Consider the following 20522-nt stretch of genomic DNA (forward strand, 5'->3'; position numbering starts at 1 on the left):
CCTTCCTTCTCCAAAAGATGAGGTATTCAGAAGTGCTGATCTAAAAATAGAGAACCTATTTGTCCCTTTGGAGACCCCCAAACAATGTTCACTTTCCTTCTCTGGGATCCACCATGGCCTTTCTCTGCAGTCTCAAAACACAGAAATTCTCATCCCACTTTTCTCAGAGAAGAGTTTGATTCAAAGGACCAAACTTTGAATCTCTAAAGATCTATTCACAGACCATCTTAGAGAGACATCCCGTAACTATGGAAAAACACTTTGTTTTCTACTATAAACTACAAGAGCTTATACTGTCCCCTATTTGACTCATGAAGTTTGATGTCCACCTAAGGATGGTTAGGACCTTGAAACACAAGAGCAAAATTTGTTTCAGGAGAGGAAACAAACCCTTTTCATTGATTCATCCTCCCCAAGGAGGCCTGTCCTTCAGAAGGCAGAGAAAAACTCCTATTTCATCAACTGCTATGAAAGAGCAGTACATGAGGTCATACACAAAGGAAGTCTGTCCTAATCTGGAGGGTTACAAAGGCTTCCTTAGGGAGGTAACATTGGAACTGAGATTTTATAGAAGAGCAGGAGTAGCTAATTGGAGAGTGAGAAGTGTTATCTGGGCAAGAGAGGAAAAGCATTTGCTAAGGCCAGAAGCCGGAAGATAAGCTGCGTATTCAAGAACTTGGCAGAGGGTCAGCTGACTGCAGTTGAGAAGCCCGCACAATAGCAGGCAAGATGAAGTGGGAAAGGCAGAAAGGGATGCAAGCATGCAAGACTTCAGACCATGTCAAGGTTCTAGAACTTCATCCCATAGGAAAAAGAGAATTGAAAAGAGCGAAGATGTAGAGACTAGTATATACTGCCATATTGTGCTTCAGATGCAACCCTCTGGGGGTGTAGTTAGGGAGCAGAGAGTGTATTTTGTCCCAAAAAGAGTAGCCACGGGTCACGCTTCAGGCAGCTATTGTAGCAATATAGATAACAACAGTTAAGGGCTTGTGGAGGGCTCTATCTAGAATGGCAAAGGAGATGGAGAAAAGTAAACATATTTTGCGGCAAAATTGATCAGAGATGTTGTGCAGGGTGAAGGGGCAGAAAGATCAGGCATAGCTTCTACTCTCCTCAGCTTATTCAAGGAGTTTCACACAGGAAAGAGCAGAGATGGCCCTTAACTGCTGATAGATTGCCTCTTGCCTTGGCTGTCATCCACTCTCACTAGAGTGTGAAGACACATTGACAGCAGAGAGAAGTCCTTAAGCTCACTAATCTGACCAATTTGCATGGTTATTAGGGTAAACTGTCCCCTAAACACACTTCCCACATTTGTCCCTAAACCAGGAGTGATGTCTTCAGGCTTCTGCATCTACCCTCATACTCCCTCCCTCCAAGTTGAGTCCATGCCTGAGGCCTTTCCTGACCCCTCCAGCCCAAGGTGGCTGCCTCCTCAACTGGCTTTTAATGGTTTGTGTTACTATACTGTTTATTCATATGTCCACACATTTGTCATATTCTTATACTGCCTTGTGATAATTAGCTACTCTTCTGGTATAGGCTTGACATAATAATACATTTGTAATTGAATATAGAGCATGTTGCTTTGAATCTGAGAAGAAAGGGAAACTGTTGAATTATGTAGAACTGGATTCTTATCATGAATATTTACTGGCAAAACCATATATTCTCTCTGATCCTTAACTTTTTGCTACTATAGTTAAGAAAATAATGGTAGTAAGTTGATCTAGGATCAAACAAGAATATGGGCAATGTCTAGCCTTGTTTCTAACTACTTGTTTTTCTGTTTTCCCAGGTCTGCCACTTTTTTGGGTCACTTAAGTCAAGTCACTTCTGTAGCCTTAGTTTCTTGTTTTGTAACCTGAGGCTGCCATGTTTCTAAGGTTGCCACCAGTTCCCACATTCTTTTGGTATCTGAGATGGAACAGTCCTATCCTTTCATCTATCTTCTCTTTGGATGGGATAGGCACCATCTGAATGATTTCTATTGTTTGCATGAGAAGTACAACCAAGTATTTACATTTTGAAAGACTTTTCTTTATAATGATTCAAGGCATAAGGAAGTAAACCTAGGGCTTTTCCTTATCAATTCCTTTCTAACTGCAGGGAAGAGAGCAAAAGTCTCCATAGATGATGATAAAATATTTTTTTAAAAAGTAAGTAAGCTGAAGATGATACTGTTCCATATTTTTAAAAATAAGCCCAATTAAAACATGCTTACCAGGGTATAAAAACCAATCAGCTGACTATCCCTCCTTCTGCCCTCTGTTCCTAAAACACTTTATAAAGAGAATGCTAGGGTGATGCTGAACTGTACCAGAAATTATAGTGGTTAAAACTTTCTTGGAGATAACAAAATGCGAGAAATTATATGTAAGTTGCTTAGCTGGGTGCTGGTCCAAGGTCTGAGCAATGAAAATTAGAAGAAAACAAAGAGAGAGAATACAGGTTCTGACAGCAGCCTCTTTTCAAACATATCCAAATCATTCTGCCACCAAATCAGAAGTTTGTCAAATGCTGATGGAAAGCCAATAAAATCCATCCAGCTTAAAACTTTCCTCCATGGTGAAGGGGCTCATCAAAAAGGGGATCTTATAGCATAATTACCATGGTCTCCTGATTACTTATGGGTGAGGAGTATCCAACAGAGAGTTAGGTACCATTTAAGTCTTTGCCATGTGACTACAGAATGAATCAGATGAATTGTCACAAACAGGGCTTGTCATACAGAGGGGCCAACTTCAGAGGATGCTATTCTGCTTATAGACATAATGGAGAAAACACCATCATGGTCTAAATGTGAGTATACGGTAGAAGGAATACACTGAAATGTATTGAACAATGAGCTAATGGTCTCTGCGTTTGTCAAACATTCCTAAACATGGAAACCATCACCACTATCTTCATTGGCCACTGGGTATTTTAGCAAGGCCTCAGATAGTGCAAGGCAAAAATGTTATAATTTACTAGGCTAGAATAAGGAGCTAGCGGAATTGAGAAGAAAGACATTAACCAACGGCTTAATTTGCGCCGATTTCGCAGCTTTGTGATTGAACATAATCCTTTGCTTATTTTAGTTGAGGTCATAGATGCCTGTGATAAACTTTAGATCTTAGGAACAAAAGCTAATTGTGCCTGAATTTCTACTTAGGTGTTGTCTTTGCCTTATCTCTCTGGTAAGGAATCTACCCTCTTTTGAGATTGTTACTTACTTGAAGACCTTGTGTTGGCTGCATAGACCATAGGATAAGGTTAAAAGGGGCCATCCTTGATGAATTGTTCATAGGTATCCCTATTCCCCCAGTCAAACTTTGGGCAGTGATGATAGCCACCATCTTTTTGTAGTTATCTTGGTTTGGCAAGTGCATTCCTCTGGATTCATTTCACTATCCAAAGACATCTATTACTGCCTGTGATAGTGATTCAAGACATTTAGCTATTTTGTGGAAGGCACCAGAAAGTTATCTTCTGCTCTTCTTTAAATGACAATCTGAAAATAAATAAGTTATAAATAAAAGGCACATAAGGAGCATGCAAGGTCAGTGGCCTCTAACTCATTTTCAATTAGTCCATTTGCCACCACTCCCTGACTCTCTTCTCCTATGACTTCACTTCACCCACCAAAAACTGCTCACCAGCTGAGCAATAAGACCCTGATCTGGGCTAGAGACACCTGGGAAGATCAGGACAGGGATAAAACAACTGTCAGGCACTTGCCTGAGGAACTATTGGCCATCAGGGTGTGTAATGGAACTGATGCAATTGGGATGCTAAAACCTTGGTCCTTGGCAGATGGTCAGATTGGCTCTCCAAGGGATACAGGGAACTGTTCCAGGGCCCTGAGCCTCCTGACAGCTACCAGGCTCATGGCAGGAGCATGTGAAGTCATAGTTCACTCTCCCAAAAGGGGCAAGCTCAGCCCCTCACTGTGCCTCTGTTGGGGGATGGGGAGGTGATGGAGAATGGCATTAGGTGGAAGGGTGGCATGAATCAGAAATTCATCTGAAGGATCTGGAACTGAGGACCTCTGGTACCCATGGCACTCAGCTGTCTCTTTTCTGAGAACAACTCTGTCTACCCCCACAGGAAAAAAGGAAGGAAAAAAAGGATTCAAAGAGTAGATCACTGTTTGTCAGTTGAAAAAGGACCTAAGCTCATAGATTGGGGTAGGCTGGGAATAGACCTTGACTAAAGGTAAGATTAGTCTAAATCCAGTCTGGGGACTAAGGAAGAAGCTGGAGCAAAGGACTGCAGAGGTGAGTGAGGGATGTGGAGGACGGTGGCTCATCTCCTCCCACCGGGACTCCTCAAATGTAACAACCAAGTCTTGGCAGATCCCTTCCTTGGGGCTTGAGTAGAGATGATGCCAGGTATGGCTGTCCTGCTGCACCAGAAAACCAATTTTTAAGACTTCAAAGGAATACAGCAGACCCAGCTTGAAGTTCTGCTTACCTTGACTGGTTTCAGAGTTTCTTAAATGTGCCATTTCCAAGGGTTGTATTACTGTGCTGAGCTGTTATTTACAAAGCATTTTTTATTGTGGGTGTTTGTTTTGTTTTTAATCATCATCCAGACATCACAACACCCTGCTGAGTAAAAAATAAAGCCAGTAGTTCAAGGCTGAGTTTCAATCATGAGGCATCAAACAAAGCCAATCAAGCATTTATAAGCCAGGGAAAAAATGATCTTGATTCAATCTAATTTGTGGGGAAAGATTTCAAAGCCAGTTCTTGATTTTCCAAATGACTACAACCATTTCTAATTTGATTTGTCTGAAAACTCCCAGGACTGACTGGCATGCTATCAGTAAATGCAGGAGAAATGCTGGCCTGTGAGCTAAACTATCTTCCTGATTCTCAAACTCAGAGGGAGCAGGGGAACAATGAAGGATCTTTTCGTGTTTGGGGACAGATAGTCTCCTTCAATCTTTTATTCAGCAGATATTGATTAAGCAGTTCATGTTGGCCAGGCTCAGTCCTAGTGGCAAGGACACAGCCCAGGAGACAGTCAGGCAGAGATCTTGCCCACCTGGGACTTGCATTGTGTTGGGATGAGGGACAGAGCATATCATCACAGCTGTGATTAAGTGCCGTGAGGGAGAAGTCTATGTTGCTGAGACAGCATGTAACAGAGCTTCATGATTTGAAGTTTGGAGGATGAGCAGGAGGGAGTGGGGCTGGAAATAGGATTGGGGCAAAGGATGAGAAAGCAGAGGAGGACAACCACCGGGAAGAAGGGCACGATGCAGTTTTGGAATTTAAGGGACACAAGATGCTTGGCCTTAGCCTACACAGTCAACATTTTGTTTCTGCCAAAAGAAACTTTCAGGGATAGAGATCATCTTCCTTGGGGTTTCATTTGAGGGGTATCCATGAGAGAAGTGTCTTAAATATTAGAAGAAACACCCCACTTATGGCTGAGAGCCTGCACAGGCTAGCTGGTGGTCCCTGACACAACCTTGTCCTCTGGCTTTCCACAAACTGGCTACCTATAGGCACCAGGAAACAGGGACCCACTGAGAGCCACATACTGCCTTTGGCCTCAGAGAATCTCTTGACATTGCCTTTCTTTTGCATGCCCCCCTCCGCCTAAACCTACTGGCTCCTAATTTCAGCTCCTTGGCTATAGATTCAGGCTACTTGCCTGTGTGCCTCTGTTTCTGGCCCTGTATTTGGTGCTTATTCCCTGTGCATCGAAGATGAACACTTTCACCTGAGTTTTGGCTTTTGCAAACAGTGATGCCTTTTACCTAGAGAAGAAACCCAGAGGAGGTCCTTGGGAGTTGGAGGGTGGAAGAGAATGAAAAGCAGGCCCATGATTAAACTAATAACCTCTTGGTTTTAAGGAAAAAGACAAAGCTGTAACTCTATCCTGAATACCCTTTAATTTCTGTTTCCAAATATTCTGTAGAACTATTTAGAAATGTAAATCAGAAAGCTTAAGAATATTAATAATCCTTTTTGATACTTTACTTTCACTTCTAGAATCTGTTTTCAGGAAATAATCTGAAATTGGACCAAGATTTATACGCTAAGCATTATTACTTACAATAATACAAACCTGAGCCTAAAATTAAATAGTTAAGTAAATTATGTTGTATCTATATGACATATTATTTTGCCACCTCTAGTTGCAATGCTTATGTTAAGCATGAAAATTGCTTATAATACTAAATGAAGTGAAGAGAATACAAATTTACACGTATGAATCAGATAAAATACATCTATATAGATATGTAGGTATAGACTAATTTGCTAAATAATGGCTCTTTCTGAGTGGAATTATGGTGACTTTTATTTACATAATTTTTTCTCTATTTCCAATTTATTTAAAATGGAGAGTTATAACTTTTATAATGGAAGTTTTAGCTAAAGCATTTCCAAGTATTATTTTATTTAAATGTTTTCACTACAACAATATTCAGCGTCAGTAATTGCTATCAAGGGCATTAGGGTGGATCATTAAGAGAAAGAAATAATAGCAGTTAATCCAAGAAGAGGTAGAAGCAGCTGGATATAAAACCCAACGACTACTATTTTTCAAATGGTTTCCACCCATGAATAATTTCAGAATTGCTTGTCCCTTCTTCTGCAATCTTTGGTCATGTGGCTATTTCACTCGAGTAGGAAAGTTAGAGAGACATTATGGTAGTAAGGCCAGAGGAAGCTTGTGTGTGTGTGCATGTGTGTTTAATTTTTCCTTTTGAGTAAACTTTCTTGTCCCACAAACAAAGCAACGTCCACTTGACATGCAAGCATATGATGCTTCTTTAGACTAAATTCACTTTAGTGTGGAACAAATGTTCTTAGCTCCGAAAATATAATATGAGCTTCTTAGATCCTGAGTAGAGACCAGGAAAGTAGCAAGTGTGTGTGAAGGGCAAGTACCACGAATTGGCCTGGAAAGTTAAGCACATGTACAGCTCTATAATGAGTACACTATACAAATCAGCTTCTCAAATTGATCAATAATGATTTATAAAATGAGAAGAAACATATCTAATTCTAATTATTGCTACTATCTTCAAATAAATATTTAAAAAGTTTTCCTAATAAAAGTAATAAGAAATAGAGGTTGGGGCCAGCCCAGTTGTGCAGCAGTTGAGTTTGTACACTCTGCTTCAGTGGCCTGGGGTTTGCCGGTTCGGATCCTGGGTGTGGACCTATACACCACTTATCAAGCCATGTTGTGACAGGTATCCGACATATAAAATAGAGGAAGATGGGCATGGATGTTGGCTCAAGGCTAATCTTCCTCAAAAAAAAAAAAAAGTAATAAAAAATAGAGGCTGAGACTGGACTACTTATATTTGGGGTGATAGATACTATAGATTAACACTGTGAAACAGAAATGTAATGTCAGCCACACATGTAATTTAAAATCTTCTGGTAGCCATATTAAAATAAAGTAAAATAAAAGAGATTAACTTAATTTTAGTTTGAATATTGGGTTATTTAACTCAATACATACAAATATTATTTAAACATGCAATCAATATTAAAATCACAGAGTTGTTTTTTTTTGTTTTACCTTCCTAGCACATCTTAATTTGATCTAGCCATATTTCAAATGCTCAGTAGCCACACATGGCTAGTGGCTACCATATTGGACAGTACAAGTCTAGAGCCTCTCTATGACGGTAATAGTAGAATTGGGCTTTCCTACTTTGATACTGAAATAGAAACTGTTTCACTTCTTACATGAGAGCTCAAATATGGATATTATTGTTCAAGGATAATTTGGCAGAGATCCCTAGTTGCCTTCTCAAAATCCATTCTCCTTGCTTTTCTAGGTAGTGGAACTCCAGTTTATTTGAGGCAGCAATATGCTCAACTGAGTGACTACACTTCCCCACTTCCCCTGAAGAAGTGTGTGGCCAGATGACTAATCAGGCCTGTGAGGCAGTGTGGCAGGAGCGCTGGGTGGGGCTTCCTCGAAGGCTCCTTAAAGGGAGCTGGCTCAGCTGGCAAGCATGCTCCTTTTACCTCCCCTTTTTCCTCTTTTCTGCAGCTTTGCATGTGGATATGACACCTCAAGTTCAAGAAGCTTAGTGAGACCAACAGGATGGAAGCCGCAGAGTAAAAATGACCAACCAGAAGGATGGAAGGAGCAGGGTCGCTAACAATTTCATGGGGCTGCCAGTCCCTATGTTTTTGTGAGAGGAGGGTTTTATAGAAAGCTGATGCAAGCACTTTCAGAGGTCTTCAGATAACAAAATCTTAACTGGTTGTTATGGGTTGAATTGTTTCCCCAAAATTCCTATGTTGAAGTCATAACCCCCAGTACCTCGGAATGGGGCTGTATTTGAAGCTAGGGCCTTTAAAGAGGTGATCAAGTTAAAATGAAGCCATTAGAGAGGACTCACTTCCAGACGTCCAGGGCCTCTCCTTTTTAACCTAGATTTTAAAAGGAAGGAAACAGATTAGACGTTGTGCTAGTTACCCATTTCTGAGTTTCAGCTCCAAAGCCACCCTTCTTTGTCGTGCTTTTGAAAGCAGAGTGGAAGCCTGTAAACATTTCTCGTTTGTCAAGGGCCAGATGTTAAGATGTGTGAGTAGAGGGCACTAGAGGACCACTGCAGGGTGGTGGCATTTGGAAGACACTTCTTTGGAACCTGCGAACCCCTGGCCACTGAAATGGAGCACGTGAATGTCACCACTACACAACCAGGCCAGCCCCTAGCTAACAGCTTTTTATATCAGATTTTTCCTCTTCTAACAACCTGGACCTTGACAGATAAATGTCTTTCAAATCTTGTGACAAAAGTGAAGAGTTTCTAAGAAGCCAGCCCAGCTGTTCCACATGGAACAAATTCAATATTAGGTCCCTGCTTATTCAGGATCCGGGTGATTCAACGAGGAACGTTTACATAAGATTGTTAGGAATTTAAAACGACAGAGGAAGGGTTTAATTTTATCTACTGTTCTCCTAATCTAAAATGTAATCTGGAGCCTTTGACTTGCTGTCCATGGATGGACTTCAGAGGCATCTATGTTATTCAGAATAAAACGTCTTCATAGTTTTCACTGTATTCTTAAAGGGATATGTGTCCTCTAAAGTATTGATAATCACGGATCTACAATCTTTAGCTTTGTACTTGTAGAAGGCCATTTACAGAACAGGATAGACACAGTCATAGGACTGTGGGAGCATACAATGAGAAATATGAACAAAGTGAGGCAATAAAAATAATCATGACAATATTATTAGCTATTAGTGATCCAACGTCTATAATATCCCAGAAGTCACTGTGCGTATGTAAAGTGGTTATGATTAGCTCTGCATTGTAGGCGAAGACACTGAAGCATGGAGAGGTTAAGTAATTTTGTCCAGATTCTACAGCTGTTCTGTGGTAATGCTAGAATTTAATCCTACTGTCCTCAAAGATCATACTCTTCCTCAACTCATAGTGCCTTCATCTCTATACATTTCCTGACTATCACATTCAACAGTATGAGTGACACAGAAAAATACATTGTTTTTTGAAGTTCGTAAAATACATAGGGTGATAGGAAGAAAATCTTGCAAAGAACTGGACTAGAATAAAACATTGTTTCCCAGAAATACTATGTCCTCACATTAAGATTCTGCATATACCAGGCTCCTGCTTGGAGCCCCTTCTTATCACCTTGAAATCGTCTGAGAGGTGTCTTTCTTCAAAGTCCATGTCAAGTTCCTGCACTTCCATGAAGTCTTTCTTAAATCTATACCCTGTAATTTCTACTCCTTAACTCTTGTAAACTCTGTTTGAGGTTTGCCAATAGTGTGCAGAGGCTGAGGGTGTGGCAGTTAGAAGTACTGTTGGCCTTGCAGGCTGGAGGGCAGGGGGTGTAGTCCAAGTAAGGAGGCAAGAAGCTGGAAAACCAGAATCACTGAGAGTAATTGAGGTGGTGAAAGAAACAAAAAGTGTAGGTCAAACCATAACGGCAAATGAGATGAGAAGAGGAGGCATGGCCATCAAAATGGTGGGCAGGAGAGTAAAAAGCACATGTGAGGAGAAGCCCAAGGCAAGCGCCTCAGCTTTGAATTCTGAGTTCTGAAATGGTGACCCAGTGCCCACTATGTGGATGCTGGGGGCAGAGAGATGTTTAAAGTTTCCCAACCACTGGAGGCAAGGATCATTTGCTGTGAACAGAGTAGATACTCAGTAGCTATATTTTGATAATGATGATAATTCAAGTGCCAAGTTGTATCACGTTGTATAAGTGTGAGGTTCACAACAAATAAAGCGTGCTGGACCCGAGAGTTCCAAAGGTGTTCTGAGGAGAAGGTGGGATCTGGAATGCACCTAGACAAGGCCAACAGATGTACCACATTCAACACTACTCCTTTCCCACACCCATGGTGGGTTCTTCTTATGGATCATAGCAGCTTCTTCTACCCAGTCTGCACTTGGTCCTGTGATTCTTCTTAGGACTGTGCTCCAGGAAGCCAGAGACGACCCACTGAAGTGGACACAGGCAGGGCAGGAACGCAGCAGGTTCCTAACTGTGGTTCCCTTTTTGTAATTTTGAAACTTTCTAATTATTTTCTATATGGTCACTGCCTTAATGCTCCTAAGTGCCTCCTTGAAACCAAGGCTTGTCTGCCTGACTTCTAGTTCCCCCTGGGCCTCCCCACGAGGCAGCAACTCAAGAGTCTGTGCTTGGCACAGCCTAGGGGCCCCAGGATCCTGCTCCACCTCTGAGAATCAGTTAAATATTTTGAATGTCACCCTGATTCAGCATGTTAACTGTACTTGTGAGTTGGGAGAAGGGCAGTTAGTTTGAGTCTAGGTCAGAAAAAAGGTGAGGAAGAAACACAGCTCAGCTGGTAGGGAAAAGCACGGAATGAAAAGGCCTGGAAGAGATATGCGTAGAGTGAACTCCAGAAACAGGGAATAGTCTCAGCCTGGCTAGAAAAGAGGAAGAACTGATGAGGAACTATAGGAAATAAAATTCTATATAGTGGGAGAGCTGAATTTGAAGGAGGCAAAATCCAAGCACAAAAACGTCCATTTGCCTTATAAGAATACAAGAGCCACTGATAGCCTAGGACTTAGTTTCTGGGGAGACAGTTAAGTTCTATGTAGGACTCTCAGCCATCTCCTAAAAACGCAAGAGGAAGAGCTTTGCAAAGAGATGCTGGCAAATGGACATGCTGGGAGCCGCAGGGCCAGTTCCAGCTCCTGCCGAGACCACATCCATCGAGGTGTCAGGGGAGTAGGCTCTTCCCAGACACTCCAGTCCCTGTTGCCACCTTTTTTCCTCTTGCCAAAAACAATGATTCTGCCCCAAAGCTTGTATTTTGCAGGATATACCCATGACAGATTTATTTGGCAATTAGCAAACTACATAGGGGACATTTCAGAAACACCTCATTGGTCTTCAATTCCCAGGTAAGCAGTGCTGTTCACGGATCTGCCCAACCTTGTATTTTTTTTTTTTTTTTTTACTTTGACATGAAAGTCATTCAAGGCCCCAGGAAAAAATAGATGTATAATAAAAATGAGTAAAAGCTGATGGTGTAGTGCTTTCTAGAGAGGAGAAAGAAGACTGTGAATGACACAGCCATTGATGATATATCATTGACTTTCCCTGGTCCTGAGCATAAAGCATCTTTTAGTATAAAGTGTGGATAGTAATGCCCGCCCCTGTCTGCCTCTCATAGATGTTTCAGGGACAGAGGAACTAATATGACCACAGGTCCATCTGTCATCCCTCCATTTACTGCCCTTCTGACATTAGCACCATGATTTGTGGCATTGTCTATCAGATAGCTCTCTGAAAAAGATCTCTTCAAATTAAGATGATATCATTGCTATTATTATTGGGAAAAAAAACAAAAAAAGAACAAGCTTAGTTCATTAGTTATAATTTTTGCATAGAAGAAAAACACCTGAGTTGATTTTAACTTTCATTTAGTCCCACTCTTTTAAAAAGCATTTGAATACTCAAATGACTGGAAAGCAAGAGGTGAAACTGGCAGGAGAAGCAGATTCCTTTGTGGATGGGTGTGAAAGTTGGTATAGACTTTAAACAGGATGATTGAGTCAAAAATCCCTAATCTTTGACTCAATAATCTTCATTTATAGTCATATATTCTAAACTTCTGAAAATTACTTTTCCATTATATTTAGTATCTCAATATCATTTTTGGCAGTAAAAATTCAAAAACTCAAATTTTAACACAGTAAAATCTTAAATGAACTATAGTGAATTGATCTAATATTTATAGGATGTTTATAAATAGAGAGATTAAAAAATTTTAATAAAAATTTTAATGACTGAAAATACATTAATAAAAATATTAACTATAAAAAGCAAGATATAAATTGGTCAATAAAATTTGTTCTATGATATATAAAATATATATTTAAAATATGAAAATGAAGTACATATAGATGAGAACAGTGTTTTCCTCCCTGACTAGTTGAGTGTTCTGTATATTCCAAACAGCATCAAGAAATAAAGAAATATATTTTTTTAACATTCTAAAGAAGTTTTCTTTAATAATTGCAATTAATGATTTCATCAGATGAGCTAATGAAACTAGTCACCTTGGAAAGGAAGTCATAACACTGATTTAAGGTAGAAGAATTTTCAGAGAGGATGACCACCACATCATTAGTTTATTTTTTCTTAACTTTAAGTCACATCATTCTTCATATGACCTTGAAACTATTTAATTTCAATTTTCCCAAAGAAAGAAAGGAAGAAACTTATCTGGAAGCGAATAATTTAGAAATAATTTTTCAAGGGTATAAGGAAGATACAACATAGAAGCAGGTGATGTGAATGTCAGACTAGTCAAATGACAGTGGAAGGCAGCAGGGATGTGGAGAAAGAAGACATGATATGTTAGTTGCATTTCAAGTTAGTACTCTCCATCAAGGGAAAGTGTCATTTATCACAGAGCATACTCACAGAGATGAAACATGATCCCGGGGACAAGCTAAAGAGATTATAGGCTTCACTAGACACTAAGGAGTTTTCTCTGAGCAATTTTCATAAGCTCCTGGGTCACAGGAAGGGAAGACAGAGGCTGCTTCCACCATGTCTGTGTATGCGTGTGTGTGCATAGGCAGATGTGAATGTGTGTGATCTCATTTACACACATATCTCTAAGTGTGTTTTCTTGGCTTTGGAAATTTCAAGAAATAAACAACCGTACTCCAATGAGTTGCATGACAGCAGAGACACAAACAAAAGATGATGAACTTCACAAAAGCCCACTATGGTTACTCATCAGTGAGCTTGTTACACCCAAGTCCACGGGGCAACACATTTTTTAAATGCCTTGTTTTAAAGGAGTCTATAATTTGATCAAGTCTGGACTGAAGCTGGTCATTAAACTTTCTAAAATGAACAAGATGGATAAGTTTGCAATATATTTACCCAAAACCCACTTCATGATTTGTACGGTTTGGGAGTAACTATACTTCAGATTCACAAAGTAAAACGTGAACTACCTCCAATCTACTTTTATTATTTGCCGGGATCATAGAATGCAAAAACTCTATGCGATTCATTAATTATCTACCTAAGATGGCAAATAAGTATTGGTTTACATGCCAACTTCAGTTTAACGGGTTGGTAGAAATTTTACATAATAGCTCCAACTTATTGGGTGCTTAAGGTGGACCTTGCACTGTGCTAAACACAGATTTAAACTTCACAATAACACTTTGAGGTAGGTACTATAATTGTCTCATTTTACATATGAGTTGACTGAGGTTTGGTAACTTGCCATGCAGCGGGGATGAGGAACCTAAGCAGTCTATCAACTATGTTACCATTGGTGCTGTCAGGAGCATTGGATTGAGAAGATCATGGGACTTCCCTCTAGGCTGAGTGAAAATGTATTTTGTGATTGTTTAGCAGTTTCAGCAATGAGGTTGGGAATATCATTATACATGCTTCGTATTGGCCATCACCCATCCAATCCCTTGATTTCAATTATTTGAAGACAGAGGCACAGAAGTGAATTTACATGGTCAATTAGCTCCAAAGCCAGTTCTGTAACCGTAGTCCTGCTATAAGCCGTTTGCTTTTTTCTCTCCTTCTACTAAAGACAAAATAAAGTAACATGAGCATTTCTACGATGCTCTTCATTCAAATGGAAAAAAAATCATTTTAGGACCTACAATGAAGTGGGTGAGACCTCAGGCAATTCTTAGACAACTTTCGTTGCCTCAGGGAGAGGGGATGCAACACTCAGAAAGGAGAGCTTAAAGAAAGCATCATTTCTTACGAAGTGGAAGGTATGAAATTAATCATTTTCAGGAAACTAGCAGGGCAATATATTTTTTATATTATGTATATAATAATCCACATTACAGGTACTGTATACACACTTCAATGGACCATTTACTTTTTGATTGTTTATTATATGGTGCTGTATTAGCATAGAATGGAAAATTTGAGGAAGAATAGTGAGGTATTTTTTATGTCTACTTTAAGCTGTTAGTTTTACTGCATTTCAGGATGTGGAGGATCGTCTTGTAGTCAAATCGAGCTATAAAGACTAAATTGAATTATCCCCATGGAACAGCTGTTAAATCTCCAGGGAGTAGGCAGGTCCCACAAGAAAGGGATGACAAATGGCAATGAGGATGCTGACTGAATGCAGCCTGCTAGAGAGGTTTGTGCTGGATGAGACCAAGCCTGGTGCTTCCTTGAGCCTTGAATCACATTTTGTAATTTATGGGTATTACTGTATACTTGCTGCCTGATTTGTTGATTCCTTGTGTCTCCTGCTAAACCCAGAACTTCTCAAGCCTCAATAACTGTGAAAGAGTCTGTGAACATTGGAAAAGGACAAAAGCCATCCCTTTTAAAAGCCCTCCAGTGACTTAGTGACTTGGAGCAAGGCTGATTTTGTAGCCGATACTGTGTCTTTGGGGGAAAATTCAAGCCTGAGTAGGAGAATAAAAATGTTTGTACTTGTAATTAACAGTACAAACCATTCTTTCCACCATGGAATTCCTGAAGGAAAAGGACTAGGTATACGAATGTGTGTGTGTGTAGTGATATGAATTCTCACTTAAGCAAGGTGATGGAAGCAATTTGGGAGAAAAATAATGTTTTTTTCCCTTTAAATTGTGAAGGTTAAAACGAAAGATTGTCAACCTGCAAAGTAAAACAGTTTTCTTGGATTTTTTTGTGAAGTACCTTAGTGCTTAATGGATTTTTTTGTGCTTTATATTAACAATGCTGCCAATTAAACTCTGAGGAATAAAGGAAGCTACCAAAGTTTGAGGCAACTTGGTAAGTGCTACAGTAGTTTAAAATCAACAAAAATTTTGTTGCAATTTTGCTTGATGATTCTCTCAGAAAAGGAGATGATTGAGGCTGCCAATATTCAGAAATTTGTATTTTCCTTCCATGTTCTCCTTTATGTCCCCTTTCTTGCTTTGCATATTCAGTGTCTGTATTTAACATCTCTCATCATTAAGGATATTTTCTAGCATATAGCATGTATGGAGATTTGCTTTATGCATGTTGCCATAAAGCTCTTAGTTATTTATATCTAATGCCCTGGCTCTCATACATTTGAGCCCCAGTTTGTGAACAATGGAAATGAGCAATGTTTTCATAAGCTCCTTGTGTTTTAACTTGCTCTGCCAACTCCTAGCACAATGTGCTAATGTGTTGATGCTCATGACATGATAAGTAAATTCCTAGTAGTGTATAATCCCACTGTGTTGGTAGATTAAACTCAATGAGACTGTTGGGAAAGGAATGAGCATAAGTGTGCTTTACAGGGCTCAAGTCTCCTGACTTAGACAAAAAATAAATAAATAAATGTCATTATCAAGCTAGTGGTTAGGTTAATTAGAAAATGGACAACCTAAACACATGTGGGTTGGAGAATTGTCAAGAGGCATGAGCATAATCCAGGGATATGTAAGGAATGTCACTGAGGCTCCTAGAACCGGAGTCAGGGAGCTGTACCCTTCTTAGCACCGGCCTTACTCTTTAAAACTAAAGAAGTCAGCAATTTGGCACAAACCTTTTACAACATTTACACCCTTTAACTCAAGTGTGTTTTCCCACAAGCAAGCCAGTCCCACACTCTGGAATCCAATGGCAACTTTAAAAAAAAGTGTTAATATACAGAAACTCAAAACATAAAATATTCCTTATAGACTATATTTATCAAGGGAAAAAATAAACATCAAAGTCATTTAAACTCCATAGTTAGTCCAGATAGTCCAATGACCAGATTGCAAAGAGAATCAGGCTTTACCTATCAATGATAAGGTGACCTAGACTTGTCATGGATTTTAAAAGAATGTCAGCCTAAGGAACTTCTGCTTCTAGGAAAATGAAATAGTATGATTTTCTCTATTTCTGAGTACAACTCAAAAACCCTGGACACAATGTATAAAAGTAGACTCTGAATGGTGGAGAGAAAAAGAAAAGCATGTATAACATCTTGAGACCCAAGGAACAATGGAGAGCTCCCTACATTTTCTTTTTTCCTTATAAATCTTAGACTTGTTACTGAAGAAGCCAGGAAACCAGAGAAACTGACAGGTGCAGACAAAAAAAAGTCCCTATTAGAAGACTGCATTCTCTAATCAAAAGACTAGGAATGAAGCATCTTAGTAAGACAGGATACAGTTAGACAGTAACTGCTCTATGCCAGCCAAACACCTAAGAAAAAGCTATGACCCCACTACCACCCAGCCATGCCACAACAAAGTACCCCAAATCCCCAGCCAGGGTAGTGTCAGGAAAGACCAAGTATGGACCCTGGACTTTAATCCTTGTCAAAGACTAACAAGCCTCTCCCTGTAGTATCAATGGAGACTATGTACCCAATGGAGCCTGGATTTCTACCCATAGTCAGCAGTAGCAAGGTACCTCACCCACTCCCTGCAGGGATGGTGTCACAGATGGCTTAGTGGAGAGTCAGGACTTTTATCATAGTCCACTCATAACAAGGACGTTCCACACACAGACACTGTGATATCACTAGAGATCACATGGGGAGCAGTAATGAGGTTTCTTACCCCTCCCAGTCAGGGAGGAATCAGTGAAGATCTAGTAGGGAGCCAGAGCTTTCTCCCTCTACATCTAGTCGTAAGAAAGAGATTCACTACCCTTGGGTGTCAATGGAGGCTGAGTGAGAAACTTGCATTCTGCTCCCACCTAGCAGTTTTGAGGCAAAATCCCCTTTCCCTACTGGAACAATGTCAGAAGAAGACACATTAACTGAAGGTTTAAATAAGATTCTTCATAACACAATATCTAAAAAGTCCAGGTTACAATAAAGTATCTCTTGTTATACCAAGAAACAGCAAGATCTCAAACTGAATGAAGAAATACAATCAAGAACTAGCCCTGATGGCCTAGTGGTTAAAGTTCAGTGCTCTTATGACTTCAGTGGCCTGGGTTCACTTCCAGGTCATGGAACCACACCACCAGCCTGTCAGTTGCCATGCTGTGGCGGCGGCTCCCGTGGAAGAACGAGAAGGACTTACAACTACAATATACAACCATGCACTGGGGCTTTGGGGATGAAAAACAGAAGAAAGACAGTCAATAGATTCCAATGCTGAGATGACAGAGATGTTAGAATTATCCAACAAATATTTTTAAGAAACTGTTATAATAAAAATCCCTCAAAAAGCAATCACACATTTGAGACAAAAAAGAAAATAGAAAGTCTCAGTAAAAAATAGAAAGTCTTAGCAAGGAAATAGATGACGTAAAGGAGAACCACAACATTTTTAGAACTGAAAAATACAATATCAGACATAAAAAAATAAAGGATGAGCAAAATAACAGAATGAAGGGACTAAGGAAAAGAATTTATGAACTTGAAACCCCAATAATAGAAATTATGCAATTTGAAAAACAAGCCAAATAGACCATGAAAAAAATGAACAAAGGATCTGGGGTCTGTGGGATTATAATGAAAAATCTAGCATTCAGATCTGTGGAGTTTAGGAAGAAGATAAGAAAGAGTGAAGGACTGAAAAATACCCAAATAAATGGCAGAATACTTTCCAAGTTGGTAAAAGATATAAGGCCACAGATTCAAGAAACTGAGTGAAATCCAAACAGGATAAACCCAAAGAAATCCACAATATGACACATTATCGTCAAGCTTCTGAAAACTAAACACATAGAAAAGATATTGAAAGTAGTGAGAGAGAAATGACATCTTATCTATAGGGGAAAAGATTTGCGAAACAATGGATTCCTCAATAGAAACCATTGAGACCAGAAGGAAGCTGCCCAACATTTTACAAGTGCTGGAAGAAAACAATTAACTGTCAACTGGAAGCTTGTGTCTGGGTAACATATCCTTCAAGAATAAAAGAGATATCAATATGTTATAAGATAAAGAAAAAATAAGAGAATTTGTCACCAGTGCGCACAGCCTAGAAGGATGGCTACAGGAAGTTCTTTAAACAGAAAGGACATAATAGAAGAAGGAATCTGGAAAAAATCAGGAAGGAAGAAAGAATGATAGTAAGCAGAAATATGAGTAAATATAACACACTTTCTTTTTCTTGACTTTTCTAAATTATGTTTGACAGATGAAGTAAAAATAACACTGATGATTCTAAATATATAGAGACAAAATAATAATTAAGACAATTATATAATAAACAGGGGAAAGTAAGGGAATATAAAAGGATATAAGATTTCTACACTTCACTAAAATTGATGAAATACCAGTAAACTGTGATTAGTTATGTATATATAATATAATACCTAGAGATACCACTATCAGAAGCTATACACAGAGATACAAACACTAGATAAATTAAAATAATTTTTAAAAACATTCAAGAAACACAAGAGGATGGAGAAAAAAAAGAAATGAAACACAGGTAGAACAGATAGAAAATAAAAGAATAAACACACATTTGAGCCCTAATACGTCAATAAATTTAACATAAATGTAAATGGTTTAAATATACCTATTAAAAGACAGGATTGACAGAGTGACTCTACTATTTATTGTCTACAAGAAAGTCACTTCAAGTACGATTTCGGCAGGTTAAAAGTAAAAGAATGCATGGCCTGCCCAGTGGCACAGTAATTAAGTTTGAACGTTCTAGTTCAGCAGCCTGGGGTTCACCAGTTCGCATCCTGGGTGCAGACCCCATGCTGCGGCAGGCATCTCACGTATAAAAGAGAGGAAGATAGGCATGGATGTTAGCTCAGGGCCAGTCTACCTCAGCAAAAAGAGGAGAATTGGCGGCAGATGTTAGTTCAGGGTTAATCTTCCTCAAAAAAAAACCAAAAAGAGTAAAAATGCAAAATATGTATTATTCAAACTTTAACAAGAAAAGCAGAAGTGTTTATATTAATATCAGATAAAGTAGACTTCAGAGCAAAGAAAGTTATAATAAGCAGAAAAGAACATCAGATAATGATAGAAAATCTAATCCATCAGGAAGACATAGAAATTCTAATTCTGTATGTATAAAAGAACAAAATGGTAAAATATAAGTAGCAAAAACTGATATAACTAAAAGGAGAACTAGATAAATCCACATTTATAGTTGAAAACATCAACACCATTATTGAGCATCTAACTGTGTGCAAGGCACTCTACTGGGTATTGTGAATGCAGTAGTCAAAAAGAAGAAAAGACAGTCCTGGCCCTCATGAAACTCATGATCTGTTGGGAAAGACAAACATTAATTAATTAGAAAATTATTTAACTCGTCAGCATAATAAACGCCTCAAAGGGAATCTCAAAAACACTAAAAGTTTAGCCTTTCTTGGGGCTGGCCCCGTGGCAGAGTGGTTAAGTTTGTGCGTTCTGCTTTGCCGGCCCAGGGTTTTGCTGGTTTGGATGCTGGGCGCGGACATGGCACCACTTGTCAGGCCATGCTAAGGCGGTGTCCCACATGCCACAACTAGAAGGACCCACAATTAAAATATACAACTATCCACTGGGGGGCTTTAGGGAAAAGAAGGAAAAAAAAGTTTAACTTCTTTTGTTTAAAATGCTCTATTTTTCATACAAACAAGATGTAGACAAATATATAATTCCCAAGGTACAGAATTTAATGGAATCTGTGGTTCTATAGCTGTATTTCGCAGAGATAATAAAGAGATTCACATTAGCCTGGTGTAGACTGCAAACCCTACCCACAGCTGGCACACCACTCACAGTGAAGACATGGAATTCTCTGGGTGCCTCTAATGCATTTGTTTCTCCCAGTAACACAGTTCACACTGATTCAGTCCCTGCTTTTTGCCTTGCTCTCCAATTTCACCGGGGAGGCTGATGGGACCTCCAAGAGTATAATACAAACATATTATGAAGAGATGCCAAGGGTGGATGGGAAAGCAAGACTCACCCCAAAGTGTTAGAAACCATGGAACTGAAAAATATGTTGACTTACCACGGTGTAGATCTGATGTTTTCGTCTTTTAGCCAGATCAATTATGTTTACTCCATTGTAGTAAAGGTTTTCAATACATCCATGGAAGTTTTTCTTTAAAAAGGTCCCAGGTTTGCCTGGTACTGGAATTCCTCCAAAACTAAGCTTTATGAGG

General features: G+C 39.3%; 1 protein-coding gene across 2 annotated transcripts in view; it reads right to left on the reverse strand.

The window, feature by feature from the left end:
* Positions 1–20522, reverse strand: part of CNTNAP5 (contactin associated protein family member 5) — a 775716-nt gene that overhangs the window by 378322 nt on the left and 376872 nt on the right. For both annotated transcript variants that reach the window (XM_014732391.3, XM_070241766.1), the window contains exon 7: positions 20369–20512. In XM_014732391.3, the coding sequence (XP_014587877.2) occupies positions 20369–20512 (144 nt within the window). The remainder of the gene's footprint in view (positions 1–20368; positions 20513–20522) is intronic.

This window comes from Equus caballus, chromosome 18, assembly GCF_041296265.1.
Source record: "Equus caballus isolate H_3958 breed thoroughbred chromosome 18, TB-T2T, whole genome shotgun sequence".
In the NCBI taxonomy this organism is placed as follows: domain Eukaryota; kingdom Metazoa; phylum Chordata; class Mammalia; order Perissodactyla; family Equidae; genus Equus; species Equus caballus.